The sequence below is a fragment of the Equus caballus genome, chromosome 4, assembly GCF_041296265.1.
Source record: "Equus caballus isolate H_3958 breed thoroughbred chromosome 4, TB-T2T, whole genome shotgun sequence".
Classification (NCBI taxonomy): domain Eukaryota; kingdom Metazoa; phylum Chordata; class Mammalia; order Perissodactyla; family Equidae; genus Equus; species Equus caballus.
The window spans coordinates 87,744,133-87,771,471 of record NC_091687.1 but is presented as its reverse complement, the minus strand read 5'-3'; the positions used below and the strand labels follow the sequence as shown (position 1 = coordinate 87,771,471).

At 42.1% G+C, this 27,339-nt stretch overlaps 2 protein-coding genes across 5 annotated transcripts; both read right to left on the bottom strand.

Annotated features, from left to right (window-relative positions):
- GARIN1A (golgi associated RAB2 interactor 1A) lies at positions 1 to 26,165 on the bottom strand. Of its 4 annotated transcripts, none has more exons than XM_023639629.2 (5): positions 26,028 to 26,165; positions 6,918 to 7,102; positions 5,840 to 6,089; positions 4,198 to 4,316; positions 1 to 369 (listed from the first exon to the last, which is right to left on the bottom strand). In XM_023639629.2, exons 2-5 carry the CDS (start codon positions 6,995 to 6,997, stop codon positions 171 to 173), a joined length of 648 nt encoding a protein of 215 aa, XP_023495397.2. In that variant the 5' UTR covers positions 6,998 to 7,102; positions 26,028 to 26,165; the 3' UTR covers positions 1 to 170. The 4 variants fall into 4 exon arrangements, with proteins under 4 accessions (XP_023495397.2, XP_070121887.1, XP_070121888.1 ...); XM_070265786.1 differs by lacking the exon at positions 26,028 to 26,165 and adding an exon at positions 12,623 to 14,948; XM_070265787.1 differs by lacking the exon at positions 26,028 to 26,165 and adding an exon at positions 9,946 to 10,082.
- Positions 23,002 to 26,390, bottom strand: HILPDA (hypoxia inducible lipid droplet associated). Its single transcript, XM_070265788.1, is given in 3 exon segments — positions 23,002 to 23,137; positions 26,028 to 26,237; positions 26,240 to 26,390. Coding segments are annotated over 2 exon segments (189 nt in total). The 3' UTR covers positions 23,002 to 23,137; positions 26,028 to 26,199.
- Between the last annotated feature and the right edge of the window lie 949 nt (positions 26,391 to 27,339).

Here is a 27,339-nt window from a genome sequence, read left to right as displayed (position 1 = left end):
TTAAAGACTTACTTGGAGGTTTATTGGTGGAAGGACAGAAGCACTTTGTTATAAACACCATCTTACCTCTCCCATGGTAATTTGGCCCACAGTGGGAAAACAGCATTATAGGAGGTTGTAGCAAGTGCACTGAATGAAGCCAGGGAAGAGCACCCCATTTTGGCTAAGTGTCAGGGTCCCAAAAAGTTCTGTCCTAGGGAACTGGCTACAGGAGTCTGAAGGAAGTGCTCATCTGGATTGTCTTGTTCCCAGAGGCTGTGACTCAAGACCGCTCTCATGGGTACATTCATATTGATCGGAGAAACCACAGGTGAGAGTGTCTTGTGGCAGCTGTCGGAATTGTCTACTTCAGTGGCAGGATCGGTGTTTCTGTTGGAGCCCAGGAATTTTGAAATCATTTAAAGCAATAGAAGAAAAAGAAGATATTGTTAAAAATCTAATTTAAAAACTGTTTTCTAATTATGTCTTTCCAGTACGAATGCCTCGAACGCAGATGTGAATATGGAAATGATGGGCAGTGACAATACGTATATAGGATATGACGTATCTAAGAGTGACTCGAGGAGAGAAAGCCAAGCAGGAGTGAGGCCAGAGCTAAGGCCTGCTCTGCTGAAGTCAAACAGACATTCTCCAGCTCTTAAGCGTTGCTTTTATTTGTTGAGAACCTAACGCATCATGACTCAAAGACAAAATCGGAACCCACTGGATCTGCCTGATGCCCACTATAACCTGCCAGGCATCAGCCTAAGGGCAAAGAAAACAGTTCTTCAAAAGAATAGCAACTTAAAAAAAAAAAAAATCACAGCCACTTGTTCTGTCTAGAAAAACACACAGTGTAGCTAAAATGTTTTTTAAAATTTTGATTCCAAGTGAAATACGTATTTATTTTAAATGAAAAAAATAGAAACCATAAAACAGCACCAAAAAGAAAATAAAAATCACTCACACTGTAACTATTCAGACACAACTGCAGTGAGGTTTTTCTTTAAGTGAAAATATTTTTAGAATTATTTAGCTAGACTAGCAATATGGCCAAATAATCTAAAAACCTCTTTGCCACAAAACACCTAGAAATGCTGGATAAAATATAAAAAGCATAATTTTAAATGCATTGTTGAACTCACAAAAAGTAAAGAAAAATCCCAGGGGCCAAAAATTAAAGACCAGCAAAGTGAATGTGAGCAGAAGCCGGCGCTGCCCGAGGGACTTGCCAGTCTTGGTCACCCAGGGCAGGGGTTTTCATGGGCATGTGACACAGGAGATAAGGTCTTGGGCCCAGGCTAGGTGTGGTGTTAAGTGAGGTTTTTGCATAAATCCAGGACTTTCAAAACTGCATTCTTGGCAAAAAGATACACCAGAAAGCAATCCACCCGGGACAGCAAGCTCATCTACATTCACCCGGATCCTAGGTCAAAAGAAAAGTCTCTTCTGAAATTTCTTATCTTTGGGCCTGTCCTCATGCTAGTTTGAAGTCTGAAACGAAATGGTCCAAGAACTCCCAAGCTGAGAAATGAACATAAACAACTTCTCTTGAGCCAGTAATATCTCCGAGGCACCTGACAGAAGCAAACTTAACAATGGTTCTTTGGAGGTCTTCCCCCTCCCTTCCTATAAGTTAGGCCAATATGAGTCCCACATGTTTGAGATGAAGATCTGTTTGAGATGAGCTAAAGACAGCTCCAAGACCCACGTGATATCAGTATCTGCGTGAGAGGAAGCAGGCAGAAACAACAGGGTATCTGATGTACCTAAAAACCGGAGCGCTCCTAAATTTCCCACAGTCCCTCAGTGGTGAGTGCTGGTGGCAAATTTAAGAAGAGAGCTGGAAGTTAAGTGTGAGGGGTCAGCGATGAAGTCTGAAGGGACTGGAGTGGTCTATGCCTCATGAACTCTCCAAACCATCAGAACACTCTCCCTTGCAGGACACAGCTTCAAGCTAAGGAAAAAACCACTGGAGATTGAATTCAAATTGAGTAAGATAGAAGCAAAGGAAAGAGAAAGGTCAGCTAAAGATAAGAGAGAGGAATACGACCCGGGAGGGCGGGAAACACTTCACAAAACGACACAAGAGGGAGCTCTAGAGCTGGAACCAGAAAGCTACCCTGAGGAGTGCCTCCTCCCCAAAGGTTCAGGAAAACCATTTCAGGTAAAAAGCAGCATCAGTAAAGGATCATAATCAAACGCCACACAAAATTATATGAGAAAGAAAGAGGATATGAGGCATAATATATCCATATAGCACATAAAATAAATCCATGAAAGCACATGAAAAAGATGTGCCTACAAAATGAGAAGAAACTGCTACTTGGCATTTCAAAAGGAGCCAAAAGAAACTAAGAAAATGAAAGAATACATGAAAGACCAATAGAAGTCAGAATTTAAAAGATTTATAGAGGAAGTGATAAAGCTGAGAAAAGCATTAGACATTTTCAGGAAACAACAATTATTTCCAAAATGAAGCCTTAAACTATAAACAACACAAGAGCAAAGAAAGCAGATAATGCCTTAAGAGAGAGAAAAGGCTAAAGGGAAGAGAGTTTAAAGAATACAAAAGAAAGAGAAAGTGACAGATCTCGTAGATGGGCAAAGATGATCCAACATACAAACCATAGGAGCACCCAAAGAAGAAAATTTTACATTGTAATTCAAGAAAACTATCCTGGAACTGAAAAAAAGAAAACACTGGAAAGTACATATAAGGCACCCTATGACCTGGGAGAACTGACCCAGCATGACCAGCACTGGGATGCTGCCCCAGGGCGAGGCCATAAAAGCTTCGGGAGAGAGGATGTGTGCAGAGTTCTTTTTATAGAGCTGCTGCCTCTTCTCCCTGAAACTGAAAGAAAGGGGCTTCTGGGACCACCCAGAGAGCTTGAGCTGTGGTCCCTGGGGCAGGGAGACCCAGTAGGTGGGGGCACAACTCCTGCCCAGAAAACATGGAGGACGGTAGAGATGGGAGAAGGGGTTTCTTTGGTGGTGGAATGAAGAGGAGTTGCTTCTGTGTTCGTAAGGCATGGTCCTCCTCTCCAGTGGCCAAAGTGTGAGAGGGCATTTCCCGAGGACCAGATGTGGGCTGTATCAGAGAGAGAGAGAGCCAGCCTGGAGCCACTGTAAGTCCTACCCAAGAGGACTCCCTTAAAGAGTAACGGGTCTCTGACAAGCAGGGCCTGGGTGGCACGGATGCCTGCAGAGCCAGGGCCTGAGGAGGGGTGGTGGCCACACGCAAGGAAGGTGTCACAGCATCACCAGATTTGCAGTTGGGGGTGCGGCAGATGGAGGGCTTCAAAGAACCCAAGAAAGCTCAGAAGAGGGAAAAAGTCAACTTTAAACATGCGAACAGAAAGAGCGGAGTGACAACCCAGTCCCCACTATGAAAGGTCATCTTAACATGGGGCCAGACTGAGAGAAGGGAGAAGACATGATCAGGGCAGAGATTTGATAATTTTCAGGCACTAGATATTTTACTTTCAGAATTGATGCTACTTTTGCAATTTAAAGGGACCAAAGGACCTTTTATGTTCTAAGAGGGAGCCCACATGCTATGGGGCCTGCCCAGAACCGGCTTTTTATCCAGGGGCAAGAGGAAAATTCCTCCCACTGAAAAAATTATAAAGAGAAGACAAAAATAAATTTGCATTTTGGTGATAACCTACAGGTTGTAGTTGTTCAACATACTGGATACATGATCTTGTTTGGGGTTTCTATCACTTGTTACAGAAAGAGTCTGATACAGTTACTTAGTAAATTAGTAAAACTTTGTAGCCAGCAGTGGTCTCCCTTTTGGGTTACTGTCTAGTCTGTCCATTTTACAGAAGAGATAGATGAGGCAAAGAGAACTCAGGTTTTTGTCTTACCCCAGGGACCTTTGTGAGCTGGGGTTGGAGATAGTCAATAGGATCTAACTCCATGAGTCTGCTTTATTAGCATACCCTTCTTTGAATCAATTTCTTCCTCCCTTTTATTGAGCATCTTCCATATGAAAACACTGGGGTTTGCCTAGGAAATATTCAGATCAGCCAGCCACAGACCCTGTTTTCAAGGACAGGCTTACAACAAAATTAAGGGGAAAAGTCACATGCATACATGTCTAGAATAAAAAGAAGGAACTGAGATAGGTTGGCATAGGGTGTCGCTGACCCCACCCAGGCCTGTTTGCTGCGGGAAGGGATGCTGGGACTGCCTGCATGGAAGACCCACCTGTCTGCTGGGAGCTGGGACCTTCCTGCGAGATGTGAGAAACTGCCACTGGTCTGCTCGGCTGCCAACAGCATGAAGCTTTCACTGGGCTGGGAGGATGATGGGAGGCTGCTTTCTGGCTGGATGGAGAAATGGACAGTCAGATGATGAGGTCTGCTCCCTGATAGTTCTTGGCCTCTTTGGGCCAGAACCTTGAAGGCCCTCACTTGAGTCTTCCAGCCTACCCCTGGGGACCTGTTCCTCAGACATTAAGCCCCAGAATCATCAGACCAAAAACGAGGCCCCTGGAAAGATCACCTCCTCTCTCTGATGGGCTGCTGTGACTACCTCACCCAGAACACAAGATCTGAACATTAAGAACCAGTGCAGGAGAGCTCCGCAAGCTGACTTTGGAAGTCAGTGATCGCATACCTAAAGGATACGACTTATACGAGAGGGGGAAAGTGTTTGGATTTTGAGATCTGAAGGTTTTAGGCAATCTAATTTATCAAGCTTTTCCTTCCTGTGCTTCTACCCTCAGCAGGTCCTGGAAAAGCCTTCTATGTGTCAAAAGAAAAAAAAAGTCTTAAATAAACTGAAAGGGAAAAGCAAATCCTTGGGGGAAATATTTGTGAAAACTTGTGATTAAAGGGTTAAAATTCTTGATGTATAGAAAGCTTTATTTTACAAATAGATTTAGAAAAACACAAGGCTGCCAATAGAAAAATGGCCAACACAACAATGCAAAAGAACCATGTAATCATGTTCAAACTTGTTGAAAATGAAAGAGAGGCCACCTTTTTAGCTATCATATTAGAAAATCTGTTAAAACTGATCCTTCTCAATTGTGATCAGGATTCAGTGACACAGACACTCATATTATTGGAGAAAGTATAATTTGGTATGAACTTTCTGGAAATAATCTGGCAATATGTATCGAGAGCCTTAAAAATGTTCACACTCTTTGAATTCTGTTTCTAAAAATCTATTCTGAGAAGACAATCAGAAATGTGGACAATACACATAGATGCTTGTTTTTAGCATCATGTATAATAATGAAAAGTTAGAAACAACTCTAAACGTCTGATGTTAGAAGAATGGTGAAGTAAATTTTAATTGATTAATACAACACAATAGCATGAAATTATCAAAATGATGTGTATGAAGAGCTTTCAAAAGAAATGGAAAAGTGCTTATGATATAACCTAAATTGAAAAAAGCAACATTCATAAATGTCCTTAATGTCCTCGAATATATAAATTAAAAATTAAGTTAAAATGAAAGACGAGAAGGAAATACGCCAAAATGTTCCAAGTGATTGCTTGGGGCTGGAGAGAAGTGAGGGTGATTTTTCTGTTATTTTCTCGTTTTCCTCAGTGAGCATTATTCTTTTATAATACTGAAAAAAAATCGGCAAAAACCAGAAAACAATTTTTATGTGAGTTAAGTACTTTACCGCTCTTTTTTAGGAAAACGAAATTAATTTGCTTTTTATGCTTGTAGACCTCAATTGGGTGTGTGCATATCGTGGACCCTTGAAAATGAAGCCTGCTCGTGCCCCCCCAACAGTGGACTTTAATATCCATCAGTCCTCACGAGGCTTGATCAGATGCCTCTGATTCCCCCAACTCTCTACGGATCTTGGCCAGAGGGCCCCACTTACTGTTGTTCCGGTGGAGCTGCTGGACATCTTGGGCACTAGGCAGTGAGTGAACTGGATTCTTGGGTCTTTGGTGGTGATGGACAGACCTTGCTGCAGAATTTTCACCAGGCGGATCCAGAATTGAAACACTGCCTCTGGGTGTTTCTCGTGGAGCTTCAGGTAGTAGATCTTTTCAGTCACTGTCCTAACCCTCAGGATGCGTTGGAGCCGGTCACAGATTCGTAGCTCCACATACTTCAGAGGGAGAATCCTGGACACAATCAAGAAATTCCCACAGCAGAGAAGCCCATGATTTTAATCAGTCCGGTGCCTACCTAGACCTTGGCTCAACTTCACTAGGCTCCCACCTCTGCTTGGGGGATGCCCAAGGGAGAAAGCTCGTGGTCTGAAAGTGGGAATGATTACTAAGACCAACTCTTCTTTAAGTTCCAGGGCCTTAGTTATTAAAGAATCTGCCCACATCAATAGCAATGGCTGATAGTCAACATATAATATCTCATTTAATCCTCACAACAACCCTTTGATGAAGGAAAGATAAGTATTATTAATTCCATTTTACAGATTTGGAAACTGAGGCTCAAAGAAACTAAGTGATTTGCCCAAGTTTAGATCTTCTTACATAGGAACTGGAACTAAGGTTTTCTGACTCCATTTCCAGGACTCCTTCTTCCTATATCCTGATTAACCGTCTTGAAAGAGTAAGGAGAAGGATGGATGTCTCCTACACTTCCAGTACTTTTTCTTCAATCTCAATACCTCATAATCCCACTTGACTTTCATACCCCTCACCTTTTTTCAGAAACTCCCTAAGTCTATTTTGACAAAATAAAAATAAGCAAAAGGAAGCCAAGATCCTCAAAAACTAGGCTGAGACAGGACCAGGTACTCCACCCACAGCACCAAGCACAGTGCTTGGTACAAACAGATACTAAGTAAATATTTGGTAAATGAATGAATGAGCTCTACATAGTTTATACACTAAAGAACACGGTGCTTTCTTTTCATCTAAAGTCCAGCTGCAAAACAATGCAGTCAGTCATCCCACCCTTTCTGGCCCCTCCCTCAAGCCTTTCTGTACCTGCTGAGGGTGATGACTGGAGCACAACCAGGTGTGCCCCGGGTGGAAGACTGACCCTGGGGCCAGGTGACGTTGGCCATCAGGAGGACGTTGGGGAGTGGCAAGGAGGGCACCGAGGAGGTCACCCCAAGGATCACAGTGGTAGATCCTTTATAGACATCCAGCCAGTTCCCGGGCTTAGTGACCTAGAAATCAACACCAGGTACAGGGGTTAGAGAGAAGCAAAAGACAAGGGTGGAAGGTATAGGTGCTAAAAAGTGGCACTTCAACTTGTGACAGGCTTGGAGCACCGGTGGTGCTTGCAGGCACGTGGCACATTTGGTGGGGCCATGACCTGCATCCATCCTTTTTGTTGGTCTCCCCAAATAGACTTAAGCTCATTGCCAAAAGGAACGCCATATTGCCCTTCTTCATGTCCTCTGCATTACCTAACTTTAAAAGGATACACGAGTAAGGAAAAGCTGAGTTGCATTAAAATTTTATTCCTCCATCCTTGGGTAGAAGAAGCCAGGACAGGTTTCCAATGGTCTGGAAGGGAGATTGTGTGAAGAAAGTTCCAGAAGGGGAGGGGAGCAAGGAAAGAGCTGTTGAATGGGCAAGACCCAGGCAGTCCAACTTGAGACAGGTTTGGGGAGCTTGCCCCAAGATGAGGTAGGGCCTGGCTTGTTGCTGGGTCTTGAGTGTAATGAGGACCTCTGCTCTTGCAGCTCCAGGGGTTGTGGCATGACAAGGAGACTAGATGCCTGGCACTGGGACAACAGTGTCTCAGCTAAGACGTCCTCACCTCACTGTCCATGGCAGGCAGAGAAGCACCCAAACTGCGGCCTCTGAGGAAATACAGGGCTCTGAGTAAGGAACAGCAAAGGGGTGGCTCCTATGTTCCCAAGACAAGAGGACCTTTGCCCAATGTTCTAGACTTTGTAAGACCACTGGGACCATTTCACAGTCCCAAGTGGAACTAGGGACAAAGAGAAAGCCCCGGGGATGATTGAAATTTAAGTTCCCACAAACCTGAACAGACGGTGCTCCAAGAAAAGTGAATTTTGATTTTGAAAAAAAAAGTGACATTTCTTGGAGCTGCATTGTGGAATGAAACTCCTATCACCACAAATCAGAGAGGGATGCACACACTGAGAGCAAGTGCTAAAGAAACCCTTGTGGGTGATGCTGCTTGGAGGTGAGGCAGTGAGGGTGATGCTGAGGAGAGGGATGGAGGGAGCAGCACAGCGGTGTGGGCGGGTCATCTCAAGGAAACCTTAACTCGGTGGTCGAGGGTCAGCTTCAGCAGGCAGGCCTTCCCCCGCCCCGGCACAGTCTGAGTTTCCTGCTGCCTGAGACACTTATCGTCCAGCCAGAGAAACTAAACAGTTCTAATATTAGGCCAAAGAGAATATACGAAGAGAATAAACCTGCTACCAAAATAGAATCACATCCAAACAGAAATGACTAGAATTTGGTGTCCCAAGTCTGGATCTCCCATGTTACTGCTCCCTCTCCACTGAGAGTGTGTTAGGAATGAGTGCGTCCCCAGGTTGCCCGCTGATGGCCCAGCTATGCTGCTCCCTGGGGCAGCACAGGGACCATGGAGCACCGAGAGCCATGAACCAGCTTTCTGAAATCTGAGGGACTTCCATCAGAGAGGAGCTCGCTGCTCTGTGAAGAGTCTCCTAATTAAGCCAATTCCCACCTCAAACTGTTTCCACTCTCTCTCCCCTGTAACTCCCTACCGCTTTTCAACTCCATCAAATGGATTCTGGACTGCAGACCCTACCTGAGCCTTCCAGCCTCCTGCCTGAGGCAGGCACTTGCAGTCCATCTACCTCGGATTTCCTCTCCCTGCTCTTCCACTTACCAAAGTCTCAGCAAGATCTCGAAGAATAGCTTAAGGCCCTGTCTTCTGGGAAGCTTTCTTCAACTGCGTAAGTCCAGAGAGAGCGCTCTGAATTCCCTCGGCCCCGCTCTCTGTGCTCACACTTTAGGGATTGGCTGGTCAAACCATCTGACATAGAGCTTTCTTAGCAGTTACTATTTTGTAATACGCCCTTGACACCTACAGATTCATAAGCTTCTGAGCCAGGGACACTATCTGTTCTCTCTTTGCACCTCCTGCTGGGCACACAGCTTGCTGATTAACTGGTGATGTCACACCTGCAAAGGAGCACAGGTGCGCAGGTTCTGGCCAGATCATGAGAGAGTGATGGGCAGCACCTCAGTAAGATGTCATACATATTAAAATAACTGCCCCACATCCTTGAGGCTCCATGCTTCCCAGGCCACAGATGCTCACTTCCATTGGTCACGTCACCACCCTTTGGCGGATGGTAGAATCTGGCCAAGGCCCATTTATCCAGGGGCCTTGCTCTCAAACAAGGCTGTTTCTAAACCATCCCAGAGAGAGGAGGTTAGATTTCAGAGCAGGGATTCTGACAGCCACCTTCATCCCCTCTAACCAGCCAGTTTGCACTAGTGGCCCCAGGAGGATGCCTGTGGATACTGCCTGGGGAGTGAGCTCTGATGTCTTCTTTTGCAGGGTATAACTCTATTTCCTTAAAGCACGTGACCTGCAGGGAGCCCCAGGATGCTATAGGCACCAAGAGGTGAACTTAGGACCCAGACCCTCTGGTTTCTCTAGCCATAGTGGCTTCTTTCTCCTCCCCAGGGCTTTCAAAGGCCACAGCATTTTTGGACCAAGCCCTGGGAACAGGTTTTGGAAAGGGAAAGAAAATTGGTCCTGAGCTGCACAAGGGTACCTGGATAAAGTTGCTTTCAAACACCATCGAGTCGGAGAACAAGTTGAATTCTGGAGAATGAATCAGTTGACAAAGAAGGCCATCTTCCACTCCAAGTTCCACTCCAGGGCCTGGTTCCCTGACCTCACGTGGGAGGCCCCTAATTTTATTCATTGGTTCTTTGGAAGAAGGGGCTTGGGAACATCTCTGGGGCTCCACGCAGACCCAGCCCACCTCCAGGTGTTGGTGTGACCACTACTCCCCGCACCTCCACAGCTCCACCTCCCCTCCTGACTTACGGGCTGTCCAGCAGGCTGGAGAGCCTGTCAGCTCACAATGGCAGGAATGACATCAGGGAATGTGATGGGTGACAACAGGAAAGGAAAAAAGAAGAGGAAAGGAAGGATTTGGGGTGAGGAGGGTTCTTCTTTCCCCTTTCCTGCTTGCTACAAACTAGCCGTAATGTGGCCTGTTCCATGTGTCACTCAATCTCCCCCCAAACACGAGTAAAATGACTCTCCCAAGATTGTGCCAAGACAGCAGTGAGCTGGCCCAAACAGCAGGGAAGGCTCTCGAGAAACCCTCAGGCTTCAATCCTCCCCTTCACAGTGAAGCCTCACAAACTTCCTAAGTGTGAATTATTCACCTAAAATCAGGCCGTCCCCCGGCCAGCAATGCTCAGACGGGGGACAGCACTTCACCCCAGTCTTCCCTTCCCCATCTCATGGGATAAAATGAGAATTTTTTTTTTTAAACACCAGGTGGTTAACAAAGCAGAGAGGTTTATTTATTTGGAAACAGCGGGCCAAGAAAGAATTAGTGACCCAGGGGTATGCTGGAGCCAGTGCAAAAAAGGTCACGAGATCCGATTGTTAAATTTTCAGGCACTTTACAAGCCAGTTGTTAAACACAATCACCATTAAAAATTATCTAAACTTACAATTAAATTATATAAAAAACAAAGTTAATAAACAGCCCAAACTCATCACTTCTTAATTACGTTTTACTCCTCTCTATACCCTGAGGATATTTGCTTGTATGTGGTAGAAACACCATACAACAGCGTACTGCTGTTGCGTATCTCTTCTCTGTGTGTTCAGGAACTTCACGCTGGTCACCATCTTGAAACCAGCTACTTGAGAGTTATGTATACCATGGAAATCAGCAAATGCCAAAAGTGAGGCCTTGATTTATTGTTTTGTTGACTGTCTAGACTAAAGTGATAGAGAAAATGTTAATGACGCAGACTTAACTTAAAAGTGTGTCTGTAGCTGTTATATTGTGGGCACAAAAAAATATGAGGAAATAGCCTTCCAGTATTTGTAAGCTATTCTCTGATTTAGGAAAGAAGTTGCTTAAGTCATTGACAAACATGTAAAGTTCCAACATACAATTTTGCTATTTCACTTCTGCCTTATTCATTAACGTAAGTGGAAAAATCAACAGACACTCAGGTTGGAACTACCCTTGTTTGTTGCAGACTACAGCTGGGCAGCTACCAGGCTCTCTCAGTTTGGTGCTTATTCAAGGAGTAAGTCAAGGGGTTAAGTCAGTTCTCTCAAGTGTTTTGAACTCTCAGAACACACTGCTCTGGTCCCCAGGAGACCCGGCTTAAATCTCCTGGTGCTTCTCCTACCACCCCTGCTCCCAGCATCCTGCCCCCCCCTCCGCCTCCTCCATGGAGGCCTGTTTCTCATTGGTGCTTCCCCAAAGTTGTTACATCAGAAGCAGGAGTTTATATCTCATTGGCTTATTTTTTCTTAAGACTTGCTCATCAGAAGAGAAAACTAACTTTTACCTTATTTATTGATACAAAGTCTATAATACTAGAAACTCAAACATTCAAACAACTTTCAAGTTTACTACTTTTGCTTTCTTATCATGGTACTCTCTGTTCTTGACACTTTTTCTCCTTTCCTTGTAAAAGAAATAGGAAGTTTCGTTACAGTGTTGTAGCACATAAACCAAAAACTTAAATGCACAGAGAACATCAGCATGGCCCCGTGTGCTGGAGTACCTCACTTATTTGTGAAGTAGGCTCTCGTTTTAAGCAAGTAGAATATTCACTGCAACATTGTTTGCAATAACCTAACACTGGAGACAACCTAAATGTCCAGAGCTAAAACAGAGCACCAGTTAAATAAATTATCATACATCCATATGTTGTAGTTTGTAGTCATTAAAAGAATAAGGCAGGCACTGGCCTGGTGGCTCAGTGGTTAAGTGCGCACATTCTGCTTCGGCCGGTTTGGATCCCAGGTGCAGACATGGCACCACTTGGCAAGCCATGCTGTGGTAGGCATCCCACATATAGAGGAAGATGGGCATGGATGTTAGCTCAGGGCTGGTCCTCCTCAGCAAAAAGAGGAGGATTGGCAGCAGATGTTAGCTCAGGCTAATCTTCCTCAAAAAAACAAAACAAAACAAAACAAAAAAAGAATAAGTCAGCTTTATATATACTGATATGGAATGATTACCAAGACTTATTTTTTAAAAAATACGCTATCACTTGGGTAAAAGGAATAAAAAAAAAGATATATACTCATATATCCTTGAACACATCCAGACAATTTCTGGGAGGAGAAAAATACGGTTGCCTTAGGAGATGGAGGGCATTGCTAAGTGTGGTGACAAAAAAAGACTTCTTTTTCACAGTATGCTTTTTTGTACTGTTTGAATTACAGTCACGCATTGCTTAATGATGGGGATAGGTTCTGAGAAACGTGTCACTAGGCGATTTCGTCGTTGTGGGAACATCGTAGAGTGTACTTACACAAACCTAGATGGTACAGCCTCCTACACACCTAGGCTACACGGGCTAGCCTATTGCTCCCAGGTTACACACCTCAAACTGTACTGAATACTGTGGGCAATTTTAACACAACGGTAAGTATTTGTGTATCTAAGCATAGAAAAGGTACAGTAAAAATAAGGTATAAAAGATTAAAAAATGATACCCCCGTACAGGGCACTTACCATCAACGGAGCTTGCAGAACTGGACGTTGCTCTGGTGAGTCAGCGAGTGAGTGGAGAGTGAATGTGAAGGCCCAGGACGTTACTGCTCACTACTGTAGGCTTTATAAACACTGTACACGTAGGTTACACTAAATTTCTTTTAAAAATATTTTTCTTTCTTCAATAATTAATGTTAGCTTACTGCAACTCTTTTACTTTATGTTTTTTAATTTTTTTAACTTTTTGACTCTTTTGTAATAACAGATTAAAACAAACACATCATACAGCTGTAAAAAATATTTTTTCTTTATATCATTATTCTCTAAGCTTTCATCTATTTTTAAATTTTTTAAAAACTTTTTAAAGCTTTTCCGTTAAAAACTAAGACACAAACACACACATTAGCTTAGGACTACATGGGTCAGGATCATCAATATCACTGTCTTCCATCTCCACACCTTGTCCCACTGGAAGGTCTTCAGAGGCAATAACGCACATGGAGCTGTCATCTCCTCTGATAACAATGCCTTCTTCTGGAATACCTGCTCAAGGACGGCCTGAGGCTCTTCTTGAGGAGGTGTCACTCTTTTCAGAAAGATGTCAATGCTGGTTTGCTTCTTTTCTTCATTATAGATTTGCTTCTAAGTAGATAATGCAGCATGAACATTCCTCTCTATTCATGAAAACCTTTTGCTGTTGGGGTCCATGTTTTCAAACTTTTTAAGGAGCTTGTTGAGGTCTGCAAAAGCTTTTGCTAAACACTTCACTGTGAATTTTCTTGGGGCTTCTTTTTCTTCCCTGAAGTTTCCTTTTCTCTTACCTCTTCTTCAGCTCTGCGTTCCTGTTCCAGTTCCAACAACCCCTCATTAGCCAGTTCCTCAGGATCCACCTCTAGGAGCTCCTCAGTGTTGTCTTCATCTACATCCAGGTTAAAGTTGTCTTCCGTCTGAACCACAGCCTTGTTGATTTTGCAACGTCCTCATCCTTGGCGAATCCTTTGACATCATGGATGAACCTCAAGTGTCTTATTCCAGATGCCATTCATACAAACTTTGTGATACACCCCAAGCCCAGGTAAGGTTCTTGATGCAGTCACAGATGTTGTAATCTTTCCAGAATTGCATCAGTGCCTTCCTCAGTTGCAGCAATAGCCTGGGCAAAGGTCCTTCCTCAGGTAGTAGGCCTCAAAAGCTGCTATAACTCCTTGATCTATTGGTTGGATCCAAGACATAGAGTTTGGAGAGAGAAACACTGATTTGATATTGGAATGAAGATCACCTACGGAATGAGGATGTCTGGGAGCACTATCAACAATAAGTAAAATCTTGAAAGGTATGTTCTTCTCCAAACAGCACTTCTCCATTTTGCCAGCAAAGCAATTCAGGAGAGCATCTTAGAAGAGGAGCTGGGTCATCCATGACTTCTTATTGCTCCTGTAGTACACTGGCAGTGATTGCTTATTGATATGCTTGAAGGCCCTGGGGTTCTCACTGTGCCAGATCACAAAGGGTTTCAATTTGTAGCTTGCATCATTGGCCCCAAGAAAGACTATTATCCTGTCCTTTAAAGCCTTGAAACCTGGCATTGACATGGCTTCCTTATGGATGAAGTCCTTTCAGGCATCCATTTCCAGAATAGGGAGCTTTCGTCTCTATTCAATATTTGCTCTGACAAGTAATTTTCTTCCACAATCAGCTTATCCAGAGTTTCCAAAAATTCTTCAGCTGCCTTCACATCAGCACTCGCAGACTCCCCACTCACTTCCGCATTACGTGATGAATGACGATTCCTGAATCATTTAAACCACTTAAAGCTAGCAGTAAATTCGACATTGCAGTTGGGCCCAGCCTTTTTATTCAATATCACAAACAAACTTTTTGCTTTGGTTGTGATCATCACAGTGCTGAGAGGGAAATGCTTCCGTGTCTGGTCTTCCATCCAGGTCATTAGAAGTTTCTCCAGGTCTGGCAGAGGCCCTTCTCAAATTTTTGTTTGTCTCATTACCTTCAATGAAGAAGACACTTTAACAGCTTCCGTCACTTTGTTCTCGTTCTTCAAGATCATAGCTATGTTGGAATGGGACATGCCTGACTGGCAAGCAATAACCATCACTGATTTTTCACCTTTGTAGTCCTTAATCACCTTTAATTTTGTTTCTGGGTAATCACTCAACATGACCTCCTACTGGCAACATTAGCAGTGGATTTCACACTCTAGGGGTGATGATGAACAAAACAACATGAGATTAAATCAAGCAAAGAGAAAATGATGCAATCAAGAGACACGGTAAACATGAGACGTATGAGGCTGCTGCCGGAGCAGCACGGCATACTGGAAGAGGACACCCTAAAATAACAATAAAAAGGACAGAATAGTAAACATATAAACCAGTAACATAGTCATTTATTATCAAGTATTATGTATGTACATTAAATATCTGTGCTACACTTTTATATGACTGGCAGCACAATAGGTTTGTTTACACCAGCATCACCACAAACATGAGTAATGCATTGTGCTACGATATTACAATGGCTATGATGTCACTAGGCAACAGGAATTTTTAAGCTCCATTACGACCTTATAGGACCACTGTTGCACATGCTGTCCATCGAGTGAAACGTCATGATGTGGAACATGACTGTATTTATCATGAGCATGTATTCTTTTTTTTTTTGGTGGGGAAGATTGTCCCTGAGCTAACATCTGTGCCAATCTTCCTCTATTTTGTATGTGGGATGCCGCCACAGCATGGCTTGATGAGCAGTGTGTAGGTCTGCGCCCGGGATCCGAACCAGCGAACCCTGGACTGCCAAAGCAGAGCACACAAACTTAACCACTATGCCACTGGGCCATCACCTGGTGTATTCCATTTTTGAACAAATACATTTTTTAAAATATTGAAGAAATTTCTTATATGTGGCTTTACAAATCTTTACCGAGAAGTAACTATGTGCAAGGTATGCTATATATTGGAAGAATCATTACTAACTCTAAAAGTAGTCTGATTAGAGTGGTGGACATGTGGTCAGGGCTGTCTTAAACATAACTATTTACTTCCTGAGGTAAAGATACATATTTGAAGAAATAATGTCTGGAAATTTTCTAAATGTAGTGAAAACTATAAAGCTACATCTACACAAGGAATAAGAACACTAGAAATTGTAAATATATGAGTAAAAGTTTTAAATATGTATTTATATCTATATAATTTTTAAAGTTCCTTAAATAATAATTGACTATTTAAAAAATTATAACAATGTAATACATAACATCAGGTTTAGAACATATGTAGAAATAAAATATATGACAAGAATAGCACAGAGAATGAGAGGGGAGACATAAAGGTGTCCTGTTGCATGGCTCTGACATAAAAAAATGAAGTGGTATAACACATTAACAAAATGAGAAACAAAACCACATGATCATCTCAATAGACGCAGAGAAAGCATTTGACAAGATCCAACATCCATTTACCATAAATAAACTGGGTATTGAAGGAAAGAACCTCAACATAATAAAGGCCATATATGACAAACCCACAGCCAACATCATACTCAATGGACAAAAACTGAAAGCCATCCCTCTGAGAACAGGAACAAGACAAGGATGCCCACTCTCACCACTCCTATTCAACATAGTACTGGAGGTTTTGGCCAGAACTATGAGGCAGGAAAAAGAAATGAAATGAATCCAAATAGGCAATGAAGAAGTGAAACTCTTGCTATTTGCAGATGACGTGATTTTATATATAGAAAACCCCAAGGAATCCATTGGAAAACTATCAGAAACAATCAACAACTGCAGCAAAGTTGCAGAGTATAAAATCAACTTACATAAATCAGTAGCATTTCTATATTCTAATAACGAACTAACAGAAAGAGAACTCAAGAACACAATCCCATTCACAATTGCAACAAAAAGAATAAAATATCTTGGAATAAATCTAACCAAGGAAATGAAAGATCTATACAATGAAAACTATAAGACTTTCCTGAAAGAAATCGATGATGACACAAAGAGATGGAAAGACATTCCATGCACATGGATTGGAAGAATAAACATAGTTAAAATATCCATACTACCTAAAACAATCTACAGATTCAACGCAATCCCAATCAGAATCCCAATGATACTCTTTACAGAAAGAAAACAAAGAATCCTAAAATTCATATAGGGCAACAAAAGACCCCGAATTGCTAAAGCAATCCTGAGAAAAAATAACAAAACTGGAGGCATCACAATCCCTTACTTCAAAACATACTACAAAGCTACAGTAATCAAAACAGCATGGGACTGGTACAAAAATAGGCACATAGATCAATGGAACAGAATCGAAAGAACAGAAATAAAACCACAACGCTATGGACAGCTAATCTTCGACAAAGGAGCTGAGAACATACAATGGAGAAAACAAAGTCTCTTCAACAAATGGTGTTGGGAAAACTGGACAGCTTCACGTAAAAGAATTAAAATCAACCATTCTTTTATGCCATTCACAAAAATAAACTCAAAATGGATCAAAGACTTAAAGGTAAGACCAGAAACCATAAAACTTCTAGAAGAAAATATAGGCAGTACACTTTGACATCAGTATTAAAAGGATCTTTTCAGACACCATGTCTTCTCAGACAAGAGAAATAATAGAAAGAATAAACAAGTGGGACTTCATCAGACTAAAAAGCTTCTACAAGGCAAGGGAAAACAGGATTGAAACAAAAAAACAACCCAGCAATTGGGAAAAAATACTTGCAAATCATATATCTGACAAAGGGCTAATCTCTATAATATATAAAGAGCTCACACAACTCACCAACAAAAAATCAAATAACCCGATCAAAAAATGGGCAAGGGAAATGAACAGACATTTCTCCAAAGAAGATATATGGATGGCCAATAGGCACATGAAAAGATGCTCATCATCACTGACCATCAGGGAAATGCAAATCAAAACTACACTAAGATATCACCTTACCCCTGTTAGAATGGCTAAAATAACTGAAACAAAAAATAACAAATGTTGGAGAGGTTGTGGAGAAAAAGTAACCCTCATACACTGCTGGTGGGAATGCAAACTGGTGCAGCGACTGTGGAAAACAGTATGGAGACTCCTCAAAAAATTAAAAATAGAAATACCATATGACCCAGGCATCCCCCTACTGGGTATCTATCCAAAGAACTTAAATCAACAATTCAAAAAGACCCTATGTTCACTGCAGCATTATTCAAAATAGCCAAGACATGGAAGCAACCTAAGTGTCCATCAACCGATGATTGGATAAAGAAGATATGGTATGTATATATATATATATATATATACACACACACACACACACACACAACGGAATACTACTCAGCCATAAAAAACAATAAAATCATCCCATTCACAACAACATGGATGGACCTTGAGGGTATTATGCTAAGTGAAATAAGCCAGACAGAGAAAAACAATCTCTGTATGACTCCACCCATATGTGGAAATTAAACACGTGGACAAAGAGAAGAGATTAGTGGTTACCAGGGGAAAGGTGGGGTGGGGGTTGGGTACAAGGGGTGAAGTGGTGCACCCACAATATGACTGACAAATAATAATGTACAACTGAAATTTCACAAGGTTGTAAACTATCATAATCTCAATAAAAAGTAAAAAAAAAAATTAAGTGGTATAACAGCATTTGAAGGCAGACTGTAATAAGTTAAAGATGTCTATCGTAAACCTGAGAAAAGAAGAACCACTAAAAAATTAAACAAAGAGGTACAGCTAATAAATCAATAGTGGAGATAAAATAGAACACAGGAGAATTCTCAGTTAATCCAAAAGAAGGTAAGAAAAGAGGAAAAGTGAAATAAAGAACAGATGGAAAGGGCCGGCACGGTGGCACAGTGGTTAAATGCACATGTTCCACTTCGGCAGCCTGGGGTTTGCCAGTTCGGATCCCAGGTGCAGACACGGCACTGCTCAGCAAGCTATGCTGTGGTAGGCATCCCAAATATAAAGTAGAGGAAGATGGGCATGGATGTTGGCTTAGGGCCAGTCTTCCTCAGCAAAAAAAGAGGAGGATTGGCAGCAGATGTTAGCTCAGGGCTAATCTTTCTCAAAAAGAAAAAAAAAGGAACAGATGGAAAACAGAAAAGAAAATAACAAGGTGGTAGATTTAAACCCAACCTTATTGGTAACTACACCAAATGTAAATGGCCTAAACACTCCAATTAAAAATCAGATATTGACAGACCATATAAAAAGCAAGGCACAACTATATGCTATCTACAAGAAATCTACTTAAAATATAAAGACATATAAGTTAAAAGGATAGAGTAAGATAAACTATGCAGCTACTAATCCTAAGTCAGCTGGAGTGGCTATACTAATATCATACAAAGAAGACTGCAGGGTAAGGAAAAATACAAGTAATAAGAAGGGACATTTTAAAAAAATAAAGTGGTCAGTTTATCAAGAAGACTTAACAATCCTTCTTGTTATGTTTCCAAAGATATGAAGCAAAAACTGGGAACTAAGTGCATAACTAGACAAATCCATAATTAGAGTTAGATATCTCCTCATTCTCTCAGAAATTCATAGAACAAGTAGATAGAAATCAACAAGGATACAGACTTGAATAACACTATCAACTATGTAACTGACACTTACAGAACACTTCAGTGGCAGAATCCACATTATTGTCAAGTGCACATTGAACACTTACCAAGATATAACATATGCTGAGCCATAAAAGAAGTCTTAATTATACAGGGTATGTTTTCTTACCATAATGAAATTAAACTAAAAATCAATACAGAAAGATATTTGGAAAATTTCAAAGTATTTGGAAATGAAAGAACACACTTCTAAATAACCCATCATCAAAGAAGAAATCACTGGGAAATTATAAAATACTTTGAATAAAATGAAAACATATCAAAATTTGTGAGATGCAACTAAAGCAATGCTTAGAGGGAAAATTATATCTTTATGTGGTTAAAGAAGAAGAGAAGAAAAGTCCAAAAACCAATTACCTAAGTTTCCATCTAAAAAAGAAAAAAGGAAGAAAAAAGAACAAATTAAACAGAAGGAAGTAAATAATAAAGAGTGGAAATCAATAAAATAGAAAGCAGACAGAAACAAATCAAGAAAACCAAAAGTTAAAATTGTTAAAGAGAGCAGTAAAATTTATAAAACTCAAGAAGCCTGTCACTAACATGATCTATAAAAAGAGAAGAAACAAATTACCAACCTGGAAAAAAAGAGAGAATATCACTACAGATCTTATGAATTTTAAAAGTATAATAAGGAAATCATTTAAACAAATTAATACTAATAAATTTGACAACTTAGATGTTTTACACAAATGCCATCACATAGAAATTACTAAAACTGACAGGGAAAACTTTAACTTTTTAAAAACTAACCTAGGAAAAATAAAAAAATATACATATATTAATAAAATAAACTGAATTTTTAATTAAATATCTCACCACAAATAAAACTCTAGGCCCATATGGCCTTGCTGGTGGAATCCATCAAACATTTAAGTGATCAACAATATTTATCTTCTACAAACTCACAAAATGGAGTAGGAAACAGTTCCCAACTCATTTTATGAATCCAGCATCAGTAAAATAAGATAAAGACAAAGCAAGAAAAGAAAGCAACAGACCACAGGTCAGCACTACTCATGAACACAGACAAAAAATTCCTTGTCAACAGCCACACAAAGAGAGAAACAGTGTGTTCATGCACTAGGAGAGTCAATACTAAGCTGTCAGTTCATCCCAAATTGATCTGTAGATTCAATAAAATCTCCATCACAATTTCAGAAAGCTTTTAAAATAGAAATTATAAACAGAAAAATTGATTATAGGCATTTTAAAAATAAAACTTTGAGAGGCTGACCCCATGGCCTAGTGGTTAAGTTTGGTGTGCTTTGTTTTGGTGGCCCAGGTTCAGTTCCTGGGCGTGGACCTACACCGCTGGTGGGCAGCCATGCTGTGGCAGAGACCAACATACAATGGCAACAGTTGCTAGCTCAGGGCGAGTTCTTCCTTAGCAAAATAAACAAATAAGTACAAAAGTTTGAATAATACATTCACAAGGTAACAACATCAAAAAGGATCAAAATGGGGGCGGGCCCCGTGGCCAAGTGGTTAAGTTCGCACGCTCCGCTTCGGTGGCCCAGAGTTTCGCTGGTTCAGATCCTGGGCACGGACATGGCACTGCTTGTCAGGCCATGCTGAGGTGGTATCCCACATGCCACAACTAGAAGGACCCATAACTAAAATATAAAACTATGTAGTGGGGAGATTTGGGAGAAAAAGCAGAAAAAAATAAAAAGATTGGCAGCAGTTGTTAGCTCAGGTGCCAATCTTTAAAAAAAAAAAAGTATCAAAAGGGAGACAGTGAAGAGTCCCCTTCTCAACCCGACAACCGGCTCAAGGTCCCACCACCCTTCCCCCAAAATGAAGCCACTGTTGTTATTTTCTTGTTTATTCTTTTAGAGAATATTTATACATATTTATGCCAAGATAGTACATTTAACTTTCCCTGTCCCTTCTTACCTAAGGATTAGCACACTATTCTAATTCTAATGAGCCTTATGAATATAATGTCCTCCAATTTAGAATTCTCAGATTACATAAAACTACCTGCTTTTATCAATTGTTTGATTCTGCATCTCATAATGTTAAGTAAAATGGGAAAAATGAGTCCAAACTGCACTCATACTATTACAATACAGAAATGCCTGATGTATAAGGACAAGGTTTAAAAGGAAACATAATAAAAACAGTTCATGTTCAAGTGATGACTTATGAGTTATTAAGTTGGTATACGTTTGCCATAGAAGCAATTCAAGTCTGTGGGCATTACTGATGGTCTATGGGCAAGGCAGCATGCAAACGTTGTAAGTTACATCCGTTTTATGATTTTTTTTTTTTTACATAGGTTTTCTCAGGAAAAAAAATCTCACATGTGCCCACATAAGAATTACCTCAGGGGTGAAAAAGCTCATTACTGACATATTTTGCTATATTGCACTTTGAAGACTTCTTGAAAAAGAAAAAAAATCACAAGATGATAGTGAAAAAAGAGCTGCATACTGGGAATCGACTGCCAATTAGTTCAATGATATTGTCTAATCCCCTAGTTTCCCTCTGTAGTAAAATGAAAAAATCCTCACTGTCCAATACAGCAGCCACTAGCCACATGTGACTATTGAGTAACTGAAATGTGACTAATCCAAATGGAGATGTGTTGTAAGTGTAAAATAATCACCAATACAAACACACGCTTGCTATAAAAAACAAAGAATGTAAAATATCTATCTCATTAACAACTTTTTATGTGGATCACATGTTGAAATATTTTTAATATTCTGGGTAAAATAAAATGTTAAAAATACCTTTTCCTGTTTCTTTTCTTTTCTTTTTTTTTGGTGAGGAAGACTAGCCCTGAGCTAACATCCACACCAATCTTCCTCTATTTCCTATGTGGGACGCCTCCACAGCATGGCTGATGAGCGGAGCAGGTCCGTGCCTGGGATCTCAACAAGTGAACCTGGGCCACCAAAGCAAAGTACACAGAACTTTAACCACTTGGCCATGGGGCTGGCCCCCTTTTGACTTTTTAATGTGACCATTAGAAAATTTTAAATTATATATGTGGCTTGCATTATATTTTTATTAGACAGTGCTAGACCAGTTCCTCTCTTCCAACCCTTAATACTCTGTTATCTGCCTTAAACTTTAGAGGCACAGCCCTTCACATACAGAAGGAATTTCAAATATTTCCTTCTTCCTTAGATCCCACCAGATGGCACTAGAGTTAAGGCCTCAAGCTAATAATAGGGATTTAAAATTTGTACTTGCAGGGGTCAGCCCGTGGTGCAGTGGAGTTCCTGTGCTAAGCTTTGCCAGCCCACGGTTCACTGGTTCAGATTCCGGATGCAGACCTAGCACCACTTGTCATGCCATGCTGTGGTGGGCATCCCACATATAAAGTAGAGGAAGATGGGCATGGATATTAGCTCAGGGCCAGTCTTCCTCAGCAAAAAGAGGAGGAATGGCAGCAGAAGTCAGCTCAGGGCTAATCTTCCTCAGATAAAAAAAGATAAAATTAAAATTAAAATTAAATAAAAATTCAGATTCTCTTAAGAAGCTTTTCCTTAACATCTACCTCCTGCCTGCAAATAACTATGTACCCACTGTGCTATACACATATTTCTATCATAGAACCGTGAAACATTACTTATTTGTTTACGTGTTTCTCCCTCTACTATCTTACGTACGTTATCTGAGGTAGGTAGTGATGAGATCCTAGTTGATGCCCGGCACCCAGTAGGTGCTGTAAGCAACGTATCAGGATAGTCCAAGTCATGCTGCAATAACAAAAAGCCCCAAACCTCAGTAGCTTAACACCACATAGGTTTATTTCTCATTTACACGGTATGTTCATCAGGGATCAGTTGAGGGCACTGCTCCACAGCATGCACACTCCAGGACCTGCACTAACGGAACTGTTCCATTTGGAGCACTGCTGGTCACTGGTGGAAGAAAAAAGAGGGTTTTGGAGGGTTTTGAAGCAGTGCTAAAATGCTGCAACCTAGAACTGACACAGTCACTTTGACTCACAACTCAATGCCCAGAATTCATGGCCCCATCCAACCACAAAGGCGTCAGGAAATGCAATTCTATTATGTGCCTGGAAGGCAAGGGCAAATATATTTGAAGAACATTAATGACTACCATTAACGACCCTTCTAGTTAATAATGATTCAGCTCACTACTATCCCCTCACGCAGGTGGAATACATTCACCATACCTCCCCCAAAGGACACAACCCAAGAATTCCATCCAGCCGCAACATCAAGTTCAAATTCAAGAACCTCTGAGTGATGCACAAGTTTTCATGCCAGTTTTGAAAGTGGCTCGAGATAATCTACAAGTGAAAAAGACAGGCCACGTGCCCCTACGCCCCTACACATCTAACGGAGTGATGGAATAGGGACAGGATAACGGCAGTAAGGGAAGGAGGGGAAGAATGGGAGACACAGTAGCCTAGTGACTATGATGTTCCACAGAGCAGATGTGAAGGCCCCTTTCCCTGGGGGAAGTGAATATTCCTTGATTAGGCCCCAGCTGTGCTTCCTGGGAAGGCGCCCTTAGGCAACTGTTCTGTTTTCAGCTACTGAGATTTCAGGGTTGTTGCTGCAGCATAACCTAACCTAATGTGTCCTGGGCTGATATGGAGACTGGAATCTAGATGAGCAGTGTTGCATATTTCAAAAACAAAAAACCTTGATTATATGACATTAACTTACTTAGGGGCACCAAAGAGATCTTACTGGAAGCTGGAAGGATGGCAACTCATGTTATACAGTAGCCAGGTATTTGGTAAAACTTGTCTGCAGCAACTTCGAAGACATACATTATCTAATCTAATGAGTTAGGAGAGTCAGAACAGAGTGTTAGCAGCATGAATTGGATACTGTTGGTTGCCACTGACAATGCATCACAAGACAAGCTCAGATGAGAAGTGGCCAGCTTGCAAGCAGGCATAAGGGATCTAGAGAGACTACAGAGGTCAATGGGCTTGCAGGACTCACAGAAGCAACTGCTTCTCATCTCTAATTGGTAGTTGTTAAAATTGAGAAATATCTGGAATGACAGATGTCAACTCAAACTTAGCTTGGTAGGTAGGGTGACCAACCATCCCGGTTTGCCTTGGACTGTCCCAGTTTTAGCACTGAAAGTCCTGCATCCCGGGAAATCCCTCTGCCAGACTACGAGTAGTCACCCTACTCTAGGAAAGATCAAAACAATGCTATGCCCATCATATCTGTTGTTGAAACCTTAGAGCAAAGACCTCGTTAAGGATGCAGCACCCAATAAACCACTTCAATTAAACTAAACTGCTTGGGGAAGAGACTTAAGGTGCAGCTCTCCAACTGAAAGTTCGAAATACCCCAAACTAGTCGGAAAGGCATGAGGATGAGAAAATATACCAAATTTAAGAAATATGTCTAGAAAAAGGACAGCTACTGGCACATGAAATTGCCTGGAATCAGAGATAAAAAGCCAACTATATTTTTGAGAGTACCATGCTACCAAAAGACGAGTCACAAAAGCCCAGCTAACCACAAAGGACCAGGGACTACCATGTTACCAGGTGCCCAGAAGCCGGGAAGCTGGAAATGCTTGGTAGACAGCACTAATGACTACCACAGCAGAATAAATAAAAGTGATGCCCAAACCACTGGCTTCTGGGGTAGTCACAATTAAGTTTAAGAACACTCAGGAAGCAAAACTGGTTCAGCAGAGGACACCATGCTCCAGTCTTACCCTTTGGCAGAAGTCAATCAAACTCATCATACATAAAATAACACGCACACCAAGAAGAAAGTGTGAATAGATACGTATATTCCCATAGGCAGAAGAGTGAATACACTCCAACATGAGGTGAGGGATGAAGGAGTGGTGGATACAAGAAAAAAAAACCCTCCATTTTTGCAGAAAGGCCAAGCTGCTTAGATCTGGGAAAAAGCAGAAACAATCATCTGTGAGAGAGGGACATTCTACCAGCTGACCTAGAGAACAATCACAATTGAGTACTCACCCTGGTGGTTAAGAGGGCAGAAGAAAAAAGCCAAGGCCTACTAGACTGTTAATTCTCTTTCCCCAAAGACTGAGGTGAGGGGGCTAGAAGAAATCACTTCTCTCTTTCTTCGGAGATGGACAGAGGCAACAGAGGACTGCAATAGTCTTGGCCTAGGCTCAGAAAACTGGTTGATACAGGGCAGATGCAACTGCCCCTGCCTCCAAATTCAAGTTTATTTACCTTGTTTTAAACACAGTGTTTAAGTACTTTTCTGTCCAAAGTTTTAAGATGTTAAACTACAAATTAAGGCCCTTCCCTAACACTAATTTCAAGGGCAGAAGTCAACATGACACATATGGGAAATATATATGCAACTTTATTTCATTAGAAAAACTCATTTAAGCCACATGGTGGCCACATGCCTATGTCCTGAGAAGGGTTTGTCATCTGACTGCCCCCTTCAGACCAATGTACACTATGTTGAAGAAGGACTTCAAAATGTAAAACAATGAGAACTGGACATCGAATATTCCATCTCCCCTCCCCCTACAGCCAACCCACACACCTCTTCAACTGTTATCCACACAGAGGAGTTCTCAAGAGGAGAAGCCCAACACCAAATAAACTGACTATAAGACACCCAAGTCCAAAGGAACTCTCTGCAGTTGTTTAGGAAGTAGGGTTGAAAACCACCATCTTCCAACAGCTGCAGTTGAGCACAAGCCCCCATCTTAAGAGATGTCAGGGCCACGCTGCCAAGGACAGCAAGGCATCCGGCTGACTAAGGGGAGAGGAATGAGATCACTCCATCCCACCGCCATAAGCCACCCACTCACATCTGTGTATTAAACGGGCTCTTTTTCCAGGTGAAGAGTCCCTTCAAGGGCCCAGTAACAGTTAATTCTCTGATGACACTGATGCTGAGCTTGCCTGCCCAGGAACTGGGACACCCGGCTGGACACGTTTAAGCCAGTGTTCCAAGGTTACAGCCGGTGGACGGAGGTCTTATCACACCCCTCTGGATGGATGGTCTGGAAGGCCCTTGGCGGCCGTGTGCTGACTAGCTGACTTCTGGTGGTCCAGGAGCTCCCAGGCGATGGGCTCTCCAGTAAGCCCTCCAGTGACTCCATCAGTCTAACGAAGATGGAGAGCAGGGTCAGCACCACACCTAAGAGATACAAGTTCAATATATGCTTCATGGCTGAAAGGGTCCCACGCCTGTGTAGAGCAGTAGAGTTGCCTTCTGCTTCTGGAAGGCTTCTGGATCCTGAGGAAAGAGAAGTGAGGTTAATCCACAGCCTTTTGTGACATGCGTGCGCCTGGCCCTGACTGTCTTCCCACGGAGCTAAGGGAGAGGCCTGGCCAGTCAAGGAGACAGCGACCAGTGGATGTTCTTCCACAGCAGAAACTCCAAGTATATTTACACTCTAAACTCCACGGCTGCGGGGCCAGTCTTGCTTTCTGGACTAATTCACGTGCACTCCTTAAAACTTTTACCTCTCCTGCCAGGAGCAATGCACAGTCCCTGTGCCACAGTCCAGGGAACAGAAACCTTCCGGAAATAAAGACAGAGCCCTTTCGTGGAGGGGAGTGGGATATACAAACAAGCCTTTGAAAAAGCAACTTACCTTGAAATTTCCCTCCCATTTCAGTCAGGTTCGAGTTAATCACTAACTTTTTCAAAGTCAAACCTATCAAGTTTACCTATTTAACAAATACACCCTGAATACTCATAACGTGTTAGGCACCCTGGAAGGTACTAGGGCCACAGGGAGCCCTGTAGACGTGAACCCTGCCCTCATGCGGCTTACAGTCTAGGGGTGACAGGGAAGAAAAGAGGCAGTTACTACACACAGCGGATGCTTTGGGAGGGCATGACATAGACGCCTAACCCAAGACCGCTGAGCACGGGGTGAGCCACCTGGACCCTAGTTAGGGCCACGCCGGGAGAAAGCAAAGGCTGGGACAGCTGAGTAAGAATCTGGGTAGGGGCGGGACGAGGAAGGCAGGCCCAAACCGGGAACGAGAGGCGGCCGACCCAGCAGGCAGCCCAGGGGACGGGGGCAGAGAGTCCGGGAAGCCCATAGGACCGCTCACCTCCAGGAGGAAGGACCGGGAGTGGCCCGCTCGCCGTTAACAGCCCGTCGT

Bases quoted from the DNA above. Each gene is read 5' to 3' on its own strand.
- GARIN1A (XM_001917069.6), bottom strand. From the start codon at position 9,820: ATGAATAAAATTAGGGGCCTCCCACGTGAGGTCAGGGAACCAGGCCCT. The intron at 4,317-5,839 runs GTAAGTGGGGCC...TTCTCCATCCAG, and splicing joins GCAGCTCCACCGGAACAACA to CCAGAAAGCAGCCTCCCATC. The intron at 370-4,197 runs GTGGGTCTTCCA...GGGCTCCAACAG, and splicing joins TCCCAGCTCCCAGCAGACAG to AAACACCGATCCTGCCACTG.